The sequence below is a fragment of the Micromesistius poutassou genome, assembly GCF_964030765.1.
Source record: "Micromesistius poutassou genome assembly, chromosome: 4".
In the NCBI taxonomy this organism is placed as follows: domain Eukaryota; kingdom Metazoa; phylum Chordata; class Actinopteri; order Gadiformes; family Gadidae; genus Micromesistius; species Micromesistius poutassou.
In genome coordinates, this window is record NC_140274.1 from 11,735,328 (window position 1) to 11,746,043 (window position 10,716).

At 52.2% G+C, this 10,716-nt stretch overlaps 2 protein-coding genes across 3 annotated transcripts; one reads left to right on the forward strand and one right to left on the reverse strand.

Moving 5' to 3' along the window:
- The first annotated feature begins 561 nt into the window (after positions 1 to 561).
- scarf1 (scavenger receptor class F, member 1) lies at positions 562 to 6,625 on the forward strand. Its single transcript, XM_084466783.1, has 11 exons — positions 562 to 774; positions 1,015 to 1,076; positions 1,216 to 1,317; positions 1,496 to 2,036; positions 2,324 to 2,542; positions 2,944 to 3,072; positions 3,499 to 3,605; positions 4,014 to 4,125; positions 4,253 to 4,377; positions 4,557 to 4,694; positions 4,898 to 6,625. Exons 1-11 carry the CDS (start codon positions 680 to 682, stop codon positions 6,049 to 6,051), a joined length of 2,784 nt encoding a protein of 927 aa, XP_084322909.1. The 5' UTR covers positions 562 to 679; the 3' UTR covers positions 6,052 to 6,625.
- A 395-nt stretch (positions 6,626 to 7,020) lies between these two features.
- Positions 7,021 to 10,629, reverse strand: vtna (vitronectin a). Of its 2 annotated transcripts, XM_084466772.1 has the most exons (8): positions 10,499 to 10,629; positions 10,066 to 10,185; positions 9,410 to 9,952; positions 9,120 to 9,259; positions 8,862 to 9,018; positions 8,564 to 8,716; positions 7,700 to 8,236; positions 7,021 to 7,473 (listed from the first exon to the last, which is right to left on the reverse strand). In XM_084466772.1, exons 1-8 carry the CDS (start codon positions 10,551 to 10,553, stop codon positions 7,355 to 7,357), a joined length of 1,824 nt encoding a protein of 607 aa, XP_084322898.1. In that variant the 5' UTR covers positions 10,554 to 10,629; the 3' UTR covers positions 7,021 to 7,354. The 2 variants fall into 2 exon arrangements, with proteins under 2 accessions (XP_084322898.1, XP_084322899.1); XM_084466773.1 differs by lacking the exon at positions 10,066 to 10,185 and having other exon boundaries at positions 10,499 to 10,624.
- Between the last annotated feature and the right edge of the window lie 87 nt (positions 10,630 to 10,716).

Consider the following 10,716-nt stretch of genomic DNA (forward strand, 5'->3'; position numbering starts at 1 on the left):
GAAGTAGTAGTAGAAATCAGAGCCAAAGTAATTCAAATAACTCTGCTTATAGTACTTCCAAATGCAGTAATACGACCTCAAAAATGCATTGAATGATACTTAAATAAGCATTACACAGCAGCCGACTAAAGCGACAGGTTTTTCTTCACTATATATCAACTACTTTGACCAGTGATTATTCCATTCCATGTATTATCTTCCAGAATATGCAACGGAGCTGTATGTATCTGTCCACATACACGTGTGTGTGTGTGTGTGTGTGTGTGTGTGTGTGTGTGCGTGTGTGCATGCGCGTGTGCGTTTGTGTGCTTCAGTGCGTGTCCATCTTTAAAAAGCTCCTCGCTCGACTAGAATAGAAGGAAGTGACCCTGACTTCCACGGGAAATGGGAAAAGGAAACTCAGGGGGGGATGGACGGCTCAGAGGCCACAAGACACCGCCTGCTGCAAACCCAGAGAGAGAAAGACAGAAACGAGACTAAAGAAAAACCAAAACTTAACAAAAGAGAGAGCAGGGATCTGGACAGAGAGAAGTGTCCCATCGCCCACCCCCCACCCCCCCTCTCAACAGGTAGGACGCCAGAAGGGGAGAGACGTGGGCGCCACTGAGTCCGTCAGACGGGACATAGGCCAGGTGGATACGCCTCACTAGACCTTCAGACCTCGCGGAGCGGCGTGGAGATGAAGATCCTCCTGGAAGTGATTCTGCTGCTCTCTCCGCTCTGCTCCACGCAGCCCTTGGATCCCGACGGGAGGAACGTCTGCCACCACCCCAGGTAACATGTCCCGACTTCACGTTTCTCTAGTGGCGGTGCTCAAGTGAACTTCTCACTGAACTACTACAGTATGACTTGTGTGTGAAGGTCTTTGCTGTTTGAGGGGGCTAGAGTTAGGGGGTGTCGTACAATACGGCCTGTAACGCTCTCTGAGACTGTAACTCTGATTTAAGGGCTGTACAAATACAATGGCTTGACTTTGTGTGTGTGTGTTCTGTGTGGGTCTCCCTGAATCTCCAGACTTCCATCCACTGCCGTGTGTTGTACTGGATGGAGGCAAGAGGGACAGGAATGCACTCAGCGTGAGTTTTACTTTAACAGTGGAAAGTACATCTACAATAAACTGATCGCCTTTTAAACGTTCAACGCATTCTCTCTTCTGTGAGTGTGTGTGCGTATGTGTGTGTCTGCTTGGGTGTGTGTGTGTGTGTACTTCCCCAGCTGTGTGCGAGGGCGAGCATTCCTGCCGAGGGGATGAGGTGTGTGTGTATCCAGGTGTGTGCAGCTGCCCTCCAGGATACTTTGGAGCTCAGTGTAAAACACGTGAGTTGGAAGCCCCCTCAGACTCGTGTCTCGGTCCTCCTCGCTCTTGCTCTGTGCTCCCCCCTCATCTACATTCAGAGATCTTTCCCAAAGCTAACCCCAACCACACCCACAACAGACAGGCTTCCCTTTGGGGTCGTCCTCTGACCCTTCTGTCCGTGTCTCCCCCCTTTTGCAGGATGCCCTGCTGAGTTCTGGGGGCCCGACTGTCGCAGGGCGTGCCCGTGCCACGTGCACGGCCTCTGTCACCCCGTGACCGGCGAGTGCACCTGCAACCCCAACCGCTGGGGGCCGCTGTGCCAGTACGCCTGCCGCTGCGGGCGCCACGGCCGCTGCCACCCCACGCGGGGCAACTGCACCTGCGACGAGGGCTGGTGGACGCCGTCCTGCACCCGGGCCTGCCAGTGCTCGGGGGGCGGCGCCGAGGGGCCCGCCTGCGACCAGCTCAGCGGCAGCTGCCAGTGCCGGAGGGGCCACTGGGGCCAGGCGTGCGGCCTGTCGTGCAACTGCCACCTGTCGCCGTGCCAACAGCGCACCGGGAAGTGCGAGTGCCGCCAAGACTGGTGGGGCGCCAGCTGTGACCAGAGCTGCTCCTGCGACCCGGACCACGGGCGCTGCGAGCCGCAGCACGGGGCCTGCCTGTGCCGGCCGGGCCACAAGGGGCCCCGCTGTAGCCAGCCCTGCGAGGCCGGGACGTACGGCAGCGGCTGTAGAATGAGGTAGATGGCTGTGGGCTCAAGCGTCACAGAACAGAGGACTGCTTTTATGTATATTATTATTATATTATATATATTATATATTTTATATATATATATATATATTTAGTGTGCCATGTTATATTCCTTAAACAGCGTCTTCCATATAACAGGCTCCTGCCTGTTTTTATACTGCATCGTACCTGTAATATTTCACTGTAATACATTAGGCTATATCAGGCTCAGAAACATATTCCTTTATTGTCCCATGATGCTGTGCACCAACTACGGCTCCGTTCTCCCGCCCCCAGCTGTGGGTACTGCAGAGAGGGCCAGCCGTGCAGCGCCACGGACGGAGCATGTGCGGCCTGCGAGCCTGGCTGGAACGGCACGCGGTGCGACCGGTCCTGTCCGGCCGGTTACCACGGCAGCGGTTGCCAGGAGATGTGCCCCCGCTGCAGGGAAGCTGAAGCCTGTCACCCCAGAACAGGGAGATGCGCTCAATGTGATTCTGGATGGAGGGGCCCCAGGTGCTGTGTGCGTGCGCGTGACCCCTGTGTGTGTCTGGAGGTGCATGTACGCTAGTAGGGCACTGTCTCACTGTCCCACGTGACCCACATAGTCATCAAATCATACAAATCAAAATACATGCTATGGAATTTACTGAGTGCTTAGAGGTTCAGAGCAAACCAATATACGCAATTACAGGTCGTAACTTGAGTGAATCATCCGGTGTGTTTCTCTGAAGAAGTACAGTCAACAGAGTGTGTGTGTGTGTGTGTGTGTGTGTGTGTGTGTGTGTGTGTGTGTGTGTGGATGTTTTAGGTTAAGATAAGGTACATTCATATACTTTGAAATGAGTAGCCTGCTGCAGTGTATGCCAATACCACTGCCGATAGTAATTGTAAGTCCTTGTGTTTTTTCTTACAAGGTGTGATGAGGCCTGCTCTGACAGGACGTATGGAGACGCCTGCCGCTTCCTCTGTAGCCCCTGTTTCCATGGTAACTGCCACCATGTGACAGGAAGATGTGTCTGTGAGCCAGGCTTTATGGGAGAGAGGCGAGTGCTCGGAGAGGAAATGTTATCAATTATACTAAAACAAACAGTGCTTCCACTATTTCTTCTATTTATACTAACATTTTTTTGACACAGAAAACCAGAATCCGTGTCCTCTACTGTTGAATAATATAAAAATAAAATATATAATAAGGACCCCCTCGAAAATGAGATGATACATCTCAAGGGGCTATCCTTCAAATAAAGAAGAATAAAATAAATAATATATAATTGTTTTATTTTAAATATATATATATGTGCAGCAATTTTGTTTTTGTTTTTGGTAAAGTACAGGTAGAAATGTAGTAAAAACATGTTTAGTTAGTGGTTGTACGTACATGTTTAGCTAGGTGTTGTAAATACATCTTTAGCCAGGTGTTGTAGATACGTGTTTAGCCAGGTGTTATAAATACGTCCTCATTCTGATAGTTGTAACAGCACCTGCCCTGCCTCCCTGTACGGACTCAACTGCTCATCTGGCTGTGACTGTGGAGAGGGCGTCGACTGTCATCCCGCCAGCGGGGCCTGCCCCAGCAGTACGTTCATAGTGGTCCTTCTGTCCATCCATCTGTCCATCCATTTAGGCATCTGTCCATCCATTCAGTACGGATGGACATCTGTCCTTCCATCCATCATGTCCATTCATCCATTCTTCTATCTATTTGTCCACCCACGTGTCCATACACCCCCAAATCATCTGTTCATCCTTGTGTCCATCAATCTATCCATTCATTGGATCATCTATCCATCCATCCACTTAGCCATCCCTCCATCCACCGTGCCATCTATCCCCATCTATCCGTCAATCCCTGACCACCCATTCGTCCCTCTTTCCTGCTATCAATCCATCTATCCATCCATCCATCCATCCGTTTGCCCGTTGACAGTGTGTGTTTAGCCCCATTGCCTCAAGTGTTTCTTCCCTCTCTCTCCTGGGCAACTAGGTGGCCTCGGGGCTCTGCTTGCAGGTATTCTGGTTCCTTTATTCGTGCTGCTGCTGGTGGTTCTCTGCTGCTGTGTGTGTTGTGGAGGAGGCTCTGCAGAGGCCAAAGACAGGTCTCTAGATTAATAAATAACATGAATTAAACGTTAACCTTTGATAGTGACATACCACTACCAAGGGTTTCACCAAGAGAATGATCATCAGAACATCCACACCTCTCTTCTTGCCTGTTCTCTTTAGGGTGTCAGTCGGTGATGGTAGTGCATTAGTTCGGATGAAATACCACGTCTTCAATGTCCTGGCAAACATCAGTGCGTCACTGCCCTGCATCTCTGCCTGGACCTCTGGCTTGCCTCGTGTCACAGGTCAGTCTGGCACAACCTGTATACAGTGTCAACATAATGATACCATCTCGAAGGTTGACACTGATGTTCAGTATGGAATGTACCGAAATGCTTCTGTTTCCTGCTTCCATAGTAAGCTATAAAGTGGTAGAGGCACCATCTGATTTATAACCGTTCCCGCCTCTCCCCACCCAACACAGTGTCTCACCATGACCCCGAGCAGACCTTTAATCACAGCTTCATCGAGCCCCCGTCCTGTGGCTGGGTCAGCGAGGGCTCGTCCTTCGACAGTGAGGAGGAGGAGGGAGAGGCCCTGTACTGTGTTCCGCCGAGGGAGGGTGAGTAGTACGCTCTCACCTCTCACCAGCCATTCTTCACCCAAAAAAACAAACAACACAGTTCCAAGCTTCTGGTTCTCTGTGGCAGATTTGCTGCCATTCAGAAGCTTTCAACCGGTTCCTTTTCACCTAACAGGTTTCTATACACGATGGATTTTCTTCGGCTAACATCACAGTGTTCTCCTTCATGCTCTTTTGTACAGATGACAGAGACATGTCGGACGGGAACTTCCAAGAGATGAGCTCCAAGTGCAACATGTTCCTGGACCCCTCTGGCTTCTCCAGCGAGGACATGGCCCTGGGCTTCTCCATCCCCCGCACCTCCAGCATCGCCAAGTCCAAGCGGCCCTCAGTCTCCTTCGCCGAGGGCACCCGCTTCACTGCCGCCCCCGCACCGGGACCCCCGCGCAGCAAAGCCCCCAAGTCACCCTGGGGTGCTCTGATGCTGTCCACCCTCAGCCTTCAGGGAGGGAGCGCGGCGAGAACGGGCGAGGAGGATGGCGTCCCTCAGGGGGGAGAGGGTGAAGACCGGGCGGGCGGGGGAGGAGGGGAAGACCGGGGTTCCGACAACGAGGGGGAGGAGCAAGACCCCGAGAGGAGGACCCACCTGCAGGTCCCCGGGACATCAGGGAGGAGACGTAGCGGGGCCTACGCCGCCGCCACCACCTCTCCCGGGATGGGAGCCCAGGCTGCAGAGTCCCCTTCTTCTGACCGCCAGCCGGCGGCGCCCGATAAGGTCACCACGGTGTACGTGACCGTGGGCCAGGCGGTGGGGGGGCCCCCCGTCTCCGAGGGCCCCGTGCAGGCCGTGCTGCGGCGCCTGGGCAGCCTCCAGAGACACAAGGAGCACGAAAGCAAGGCCAGGCCCAAGGTGCGGAGCGCCGAGGGGGTCAGCAAACCACCCAGGAGGAAGCTGGGCCTCCGGGCCAGCGTGTGGGAGCAGGGCGGACCGGCCGGCGGCGGCAGCAGTGGCGGCAGCAGCGGCGGCAGTGGCGGCGGCAAGAGAGTGGCCAAGCCGAGCAGGAAGAAGCTGAGTTTGTCAAACTCGGCCGTGGCTGCTGTGGATGCTAATGCGTACGACTCCCTCGCTCCAGAGTGCGACACGCAGGCGAGGCCGCTGCTGGCCGCGCTGGGGAGCGTGCCAGAGACGGGTTCAACTGACTCGGGGTCAGAGGTGAGGCCCGGGGTGGAGTCAGCTGACGTTTATGAGCGCGTCGGCGAGCTGGTGACGGACCCTGGGCGCAGTGTGGAGGTCATTGCTAATGCTAATGGTGCCACGGAGACAGACGAGAGGGAAGAGCCCAACTATGAAAACGTCTTGGTGGAACCCTCGTATGAGTGGCATGCTGTCATGTAAACAAGCTTATCGATCCGCCTCAGCTACTCCTCACGTACCATATACAGGCTTCTACGTCCTTAAAGGCTTCTCTGTGTGCGACAACACTACCTCTGCACATGGACGGACTATGAATGTCAGAGACCTTTAAGACCATAACTATGATGCGATGGGCTGAATAAATAAATATGCCGTATTGTCGTTATATAAATAAATCTTTGCTACAAAGATTATAATGTACTGTATCCATGCAATCACTTGAAATGGTAAATAAAAGGCGTTGGCGCAGTGTTTGTTTTGGACCACCTCAAAGCATTGTTCAGCCAACTCATTCCCTCACACACCCTGGTGAACAATGTAGTATGGAGTGAGGAGCCATGATGTCATACCCCAGCCTTATCTGAAACCCCCTCTGCAGACATAACATGACTAACGCATTACCAGGAATGGCTTTTGTGTTACAAATATGGTCACTATTAGAGTGGAGTAAAAATGTACCTAGGCTTAGTGCTACAGTTCTTTAGAGTAAAGAGATTAAGAGTTTTTGTGTTTTTTTCCTGTTTAAATCCCTTGTATGTGACCTTATTTACTTTGTATCATCAAGCTAAGCACCAAACCGTAATCTGCTACCCGGTCGCTGTTGTATGTGTATCTCAGCCTGGACTCTACCCTGTGTGTGTGTGTGTGTGTGTGTGTGTGTGTGTGTGTGTGTGTGTGTGTGTGTGTGTGTGTGTGTCTGTGTGTCTGTGTTGAGTTAAACAATCAGAGGACATTTAATGTTATTGAAAGGGGGTCAACTGAGTGACCTGGGGAAATGAGGTACACAGTCAGAATTAGCAGAAGCAACAAGCTGTACTTGCCTTGACACGGCCCACTAACAGAGGTGCAAAGCAGAAGGTGTACTGTCAGTGATCTCCAGTATTGGCTCATATTGACTAGCTGCTATTTAGGGGTTGCAATAAGGTTTTGAAAAAGCACAGTTGAAATAAATTCACAACTGTGATTTGTGTTTATTCAGAAGAATATATTAATACAATTATCATGTGTATAACAAAATTTTGAAATTTGCAAACTTCAGTAGTGTTTTGGCATTAAGAGAAATAATAATTAATCTCGACCAGTCAAGAGATGCTATAGGAAATAATACATCAACCAAACCTTCAATCAAAGAGTTATAGACAAAAAAGAGTTAACAATGGTCTTCTTAACATTTGATTAGTTTACAACGGCATACCAGAGACAAATGGAGAAAATCGAGAAACACAAATCAAACTGATCCGTATTCCTCGTCCACGTTTGTGTTCTGGAAGAACAGGAGCACCTCTTACTTCTCTTCGCCGGTCGTGTCCGAGCAGCCCAGCCAGTACTTGGCGATGGACCGGGGATAGGGAGGGTTGGCGGGGTCCACTCTCTTGGTCTTCAGGTTCACTCTGTAGTATTTATCTATGGACCACAGAGGAAACAACCATGTTCATACACACACTCACACACACACACATGCAGAAACTAAGCCTTTGTGGGGGTATTCTGGAGCAAAACCCTGAGTCACAAGACTGTGCTTTGTATGTCTAGTGCGGATTGTTGAATGAATGTGCATTCAGCACCACTGAAAATAGACAGGAGGGTCCCTCCCCGACTGTTGACGTCTCTGCAGAAAGATGTGACTCACCCCCCTTAAAGAAGTAGACGTTCTGCAGCGGGAGGCTCTGGCGCATCAACTCCCAGTAGGCCCTGTCGTCCCTGGCGGCCTGGGATCTGGAGTCGTAGTTGCCGTTGCCGTATCGGCGGTAGTCGTCCAGATCGCGGCGGTCTTGATTGTAACGTTGATCCCAGGCATACCCTAATCTTCTCCCCATCTCCATCCCCCTCTCGGCGTACCACTGCCCCATGGCCATCCCCTGCTCCGCCGCGGTGCCCCATTGTGGCGAGCGGCTCTGCCGGTGCCGCCCCCACTGTTGGCCATACTGCTGGTCGTACCGCTGGTACTGCTGCTGGCCGTACTGCTGGTCATACCGCTGGTACTGCTGCTGGCCGTACTGCTGGTCGTAGCGTTGCTGCTGCTCCCAGTCCTGCCTGGAGATGCTGGGGGGCTGGGCGACCCTCTGTTTGCTCACGTAGATCCTTCCCGTCAGCACCGCGTCCACCGGGGACTTGACTCCCTTCCAGTCCTTGTTGATGAAATGATGGCCGCTGTGGTGGTGGAGACCTGAAAGGGGAGGGGGGAGGGGATATGACCAATGAGGATGTTAGGATGTGAGGTTGGGAGGATATGAACAATGAGGATGTTAGGATGTGAGGTTGGGAGGATATGAACAAGAGGATGTTAGGATGTGAGGTTGGGAGGATATGAACAATGAAGATGTTAGGATATGAGGTTGGGAGGATATGAACAAGAGGATGTTAGGATATGAACATGAGAGTTTGAATGTGGATATATACACGCAATTGTGATTGGGATGGGGATGATGAAGGAAGAGCATCAAACCATTGTTGCCTCAAATACAAACCTGTGTTTGTTACAGGAGTGACATACCGTCAGAGAAGGTCCCGGTGGAGAAGATGTCATAGTATTGGCGGTACATGTCCGTGTAGCGTCTGAACAGCGTCGAGGGAGAGCTCATGGACATGGCCACACACTCCTCGTGCGAGGGCTCGTGCACAAACTCGTGCACAAAATACTCGTCCCCTGTTGGAGTGGCCGGAAATAAGACACGCCACTCAAATCGAATCAAAGTGTCTTGTGATGTGCATGTGATCCCTCGAGTAGGGACCGACACACTAAGAGTGGTCAGGGTAGAAATCATAGGCAGGGCTTTGTTTGGTTTTCTTACCTCTGAAGAAGAAGACCTTCTCCTTCTCGTGGTGAGCGGGGGAGGGGAGAGCGAAGGCCGCGTCCACATAATCGGGGATCTTGTCAAACCCAACGCTTATCTCTCTAGGATAGCCCTCGTCCAGCACGCCGTCTTCAAACCTCCAGTACCGGCGTCCCTGTAGTGAGGAGGGGATTGGGACGCAGTTAAAAACACGGGGAATCTCAACTCCCTGGACAGTGATTTCTCCGAAGACGTCCTTAAAGCCTGTCATCGTACCTTGAACATGTATGTCTTGCCCTGACAGTTGACCCGTGTGAAGGCAGCATCTATAGGACCACTGATGCCCCACACGTCCTTGATCAGTTTGGGATAGCCAGGCAGCACTGCTTTCTGGTCCAGTTCAAAGAAATACTCCCCTAGAACCCACACACACACAGACACAGACACAGACACAGACACAGACACAGACAAACAGACACACACACAAAGTAAGCCGCCCAAATTCAACAGACGAATATAGAGACGTCGCTGACACAAGCCCATATCTGACGTTCCGACCCGTGTACCTCTGAATGCATAGATGGAGCCGTTCTTCAGCTGTGTAAAGGAGTCGAAGGGCCTCCCGCTGCACACCTCAGCATCGGGGTCAGGCTCCGGCGTGGTGGCCGCCTGCGTGGTGTTTGCCGGTGTGGGGGCCACTGTTGTGATGATGTCAGCCCCCGGGTCTACTGGCGTTGGAATAGGGCGCCTTGTGGGAATCGGGCGTCTGGTCCCAAAAGGACGTCCGGTCGGAGCAGGGCCCCGGGTAGGAGCAGGGCCCCGGGTCGGAGCAGGGCCCCGGGTCGGAGCAGGGCCCCGGGTCGGAGCAGAGCCCCGGGTAGGAGCAGAGCCCCGGGTCGGAGCAGGGCCCCGGGTCGGAGCAGGGCTGCCGGTCGGAAAAAGCCGTCGGATCAGGGCGTCCTCTGTTGGCAGAGACCCCCGAGGGGCTGTGTCGACCTCATCAAACACATCTGGGGCAGCTTTGGGCAACGGACTCGCCATGGGAGGGCCGTCGCCGGGGGAATAGTCATCGTCGTCGTCCTCCGCAATGAAGAAAGTGTCCCCGCGCGCTGCGGGGGGAAGAGCGTTTCAGAGGGGGATGTCAGTGGAAGAAGCGGGCCAGTGGCTTAGCTCACGCCTGGGACCTTTTGCGACTTTAAGGGCTGATTTGGGGGTTACTTACTAATCATGCCGCAGGTGGTCTCATAGTCAGAGCAGCAGCTCTTGTAGTATTTACACATAGAGTCACACTGACAGTCCCTTAGGGAGTCAAAGCCCTTCTCACAGCGGCCCATGCACGACTCTTGAGGTTGAGTGATAAAACAAGAACCATGAACAACTCACATACCGCTGGTAGGGCCTTGGGTGGAATTAAACAGGCCCTGGCCAACTCTTGTGATTTAATACTTCAATAACATGAAAAGCCTCATAGATTGGTCTATTTTATTCAAATGAATTATATGTAAACCAAAGTAGAGAGATTATGTTTATACAGAGGCTTCCCCCAGTCTCCTGCTGATTGGCCTGTATCTACAATCGCCATTATAAATTCTCCCCCCATAACATAAATTACCTCTTTGGTCAATAGATTTGGTATTTAAATAGGTGGATCTTACCTTCAGCAGCCTGCGCAACTACTATCAGACTTAAAAGAAGCAGCCTGGTCTTCATGGTGCCGCTCAGTGAGAGAAGTAACTGAAAAGCTAAGGACAGGCAGTGTGTTACCAATCAGTGGGCTAGGTCATTCACCCTCTTCTTCTTGTTTGTGTTCGCTTGACCACTGTTTACTGAGAGAGAGAGAGAGAGAGAGAGAGAGAGAGAGAGAGAGAGAGAG

Bases quoted from the DNA above. Each gene is read 5' to 3' on its own strand.
- scarf1 (XM_084466783.1), top strand. From the start codon at position 680: ATGAAGATCCTCCTGGAAGTGATTCTGCTGCTCTCTCCGCTCTGCTCC. The intron at 1,318-1,495 runs GTGAGTTGGAAG...CCCCTTTTGCAG, and splicing joins TGGAGCTCAGTGTAAAACAC to GATGCCCTGCTGAGTTCTGG. The intron at 4,695-4,897 runs GTGAGTAGTACG...TCTTTTGTACAG, and splicing joins CTGTGTTCCGCCGAGGGAGG to ATGACAGAGACATGTCGGAC.
- vtna (XM_084466772.1), bottom strand. From the start codon at position 10,553: ATGAAGACCAGGCTGCTTCTTTTAAGTCTGATAGTAGTTGCGCAGGCT. The intron at 9,260-9,409 runs GTACACGGGTCG...TGTGGGTTCTAG, and splicing joins CTCCATCTATGCATTCAGAG to GGGAGTATTTCTTTGAACTG. The intron at 9,019-9,119 runs GTACGATGACAG...TCCTCACTACAG, and splicing joins GCAAGACATACATGTTCAAG to GGACGCCGGTACTGGAGGTT.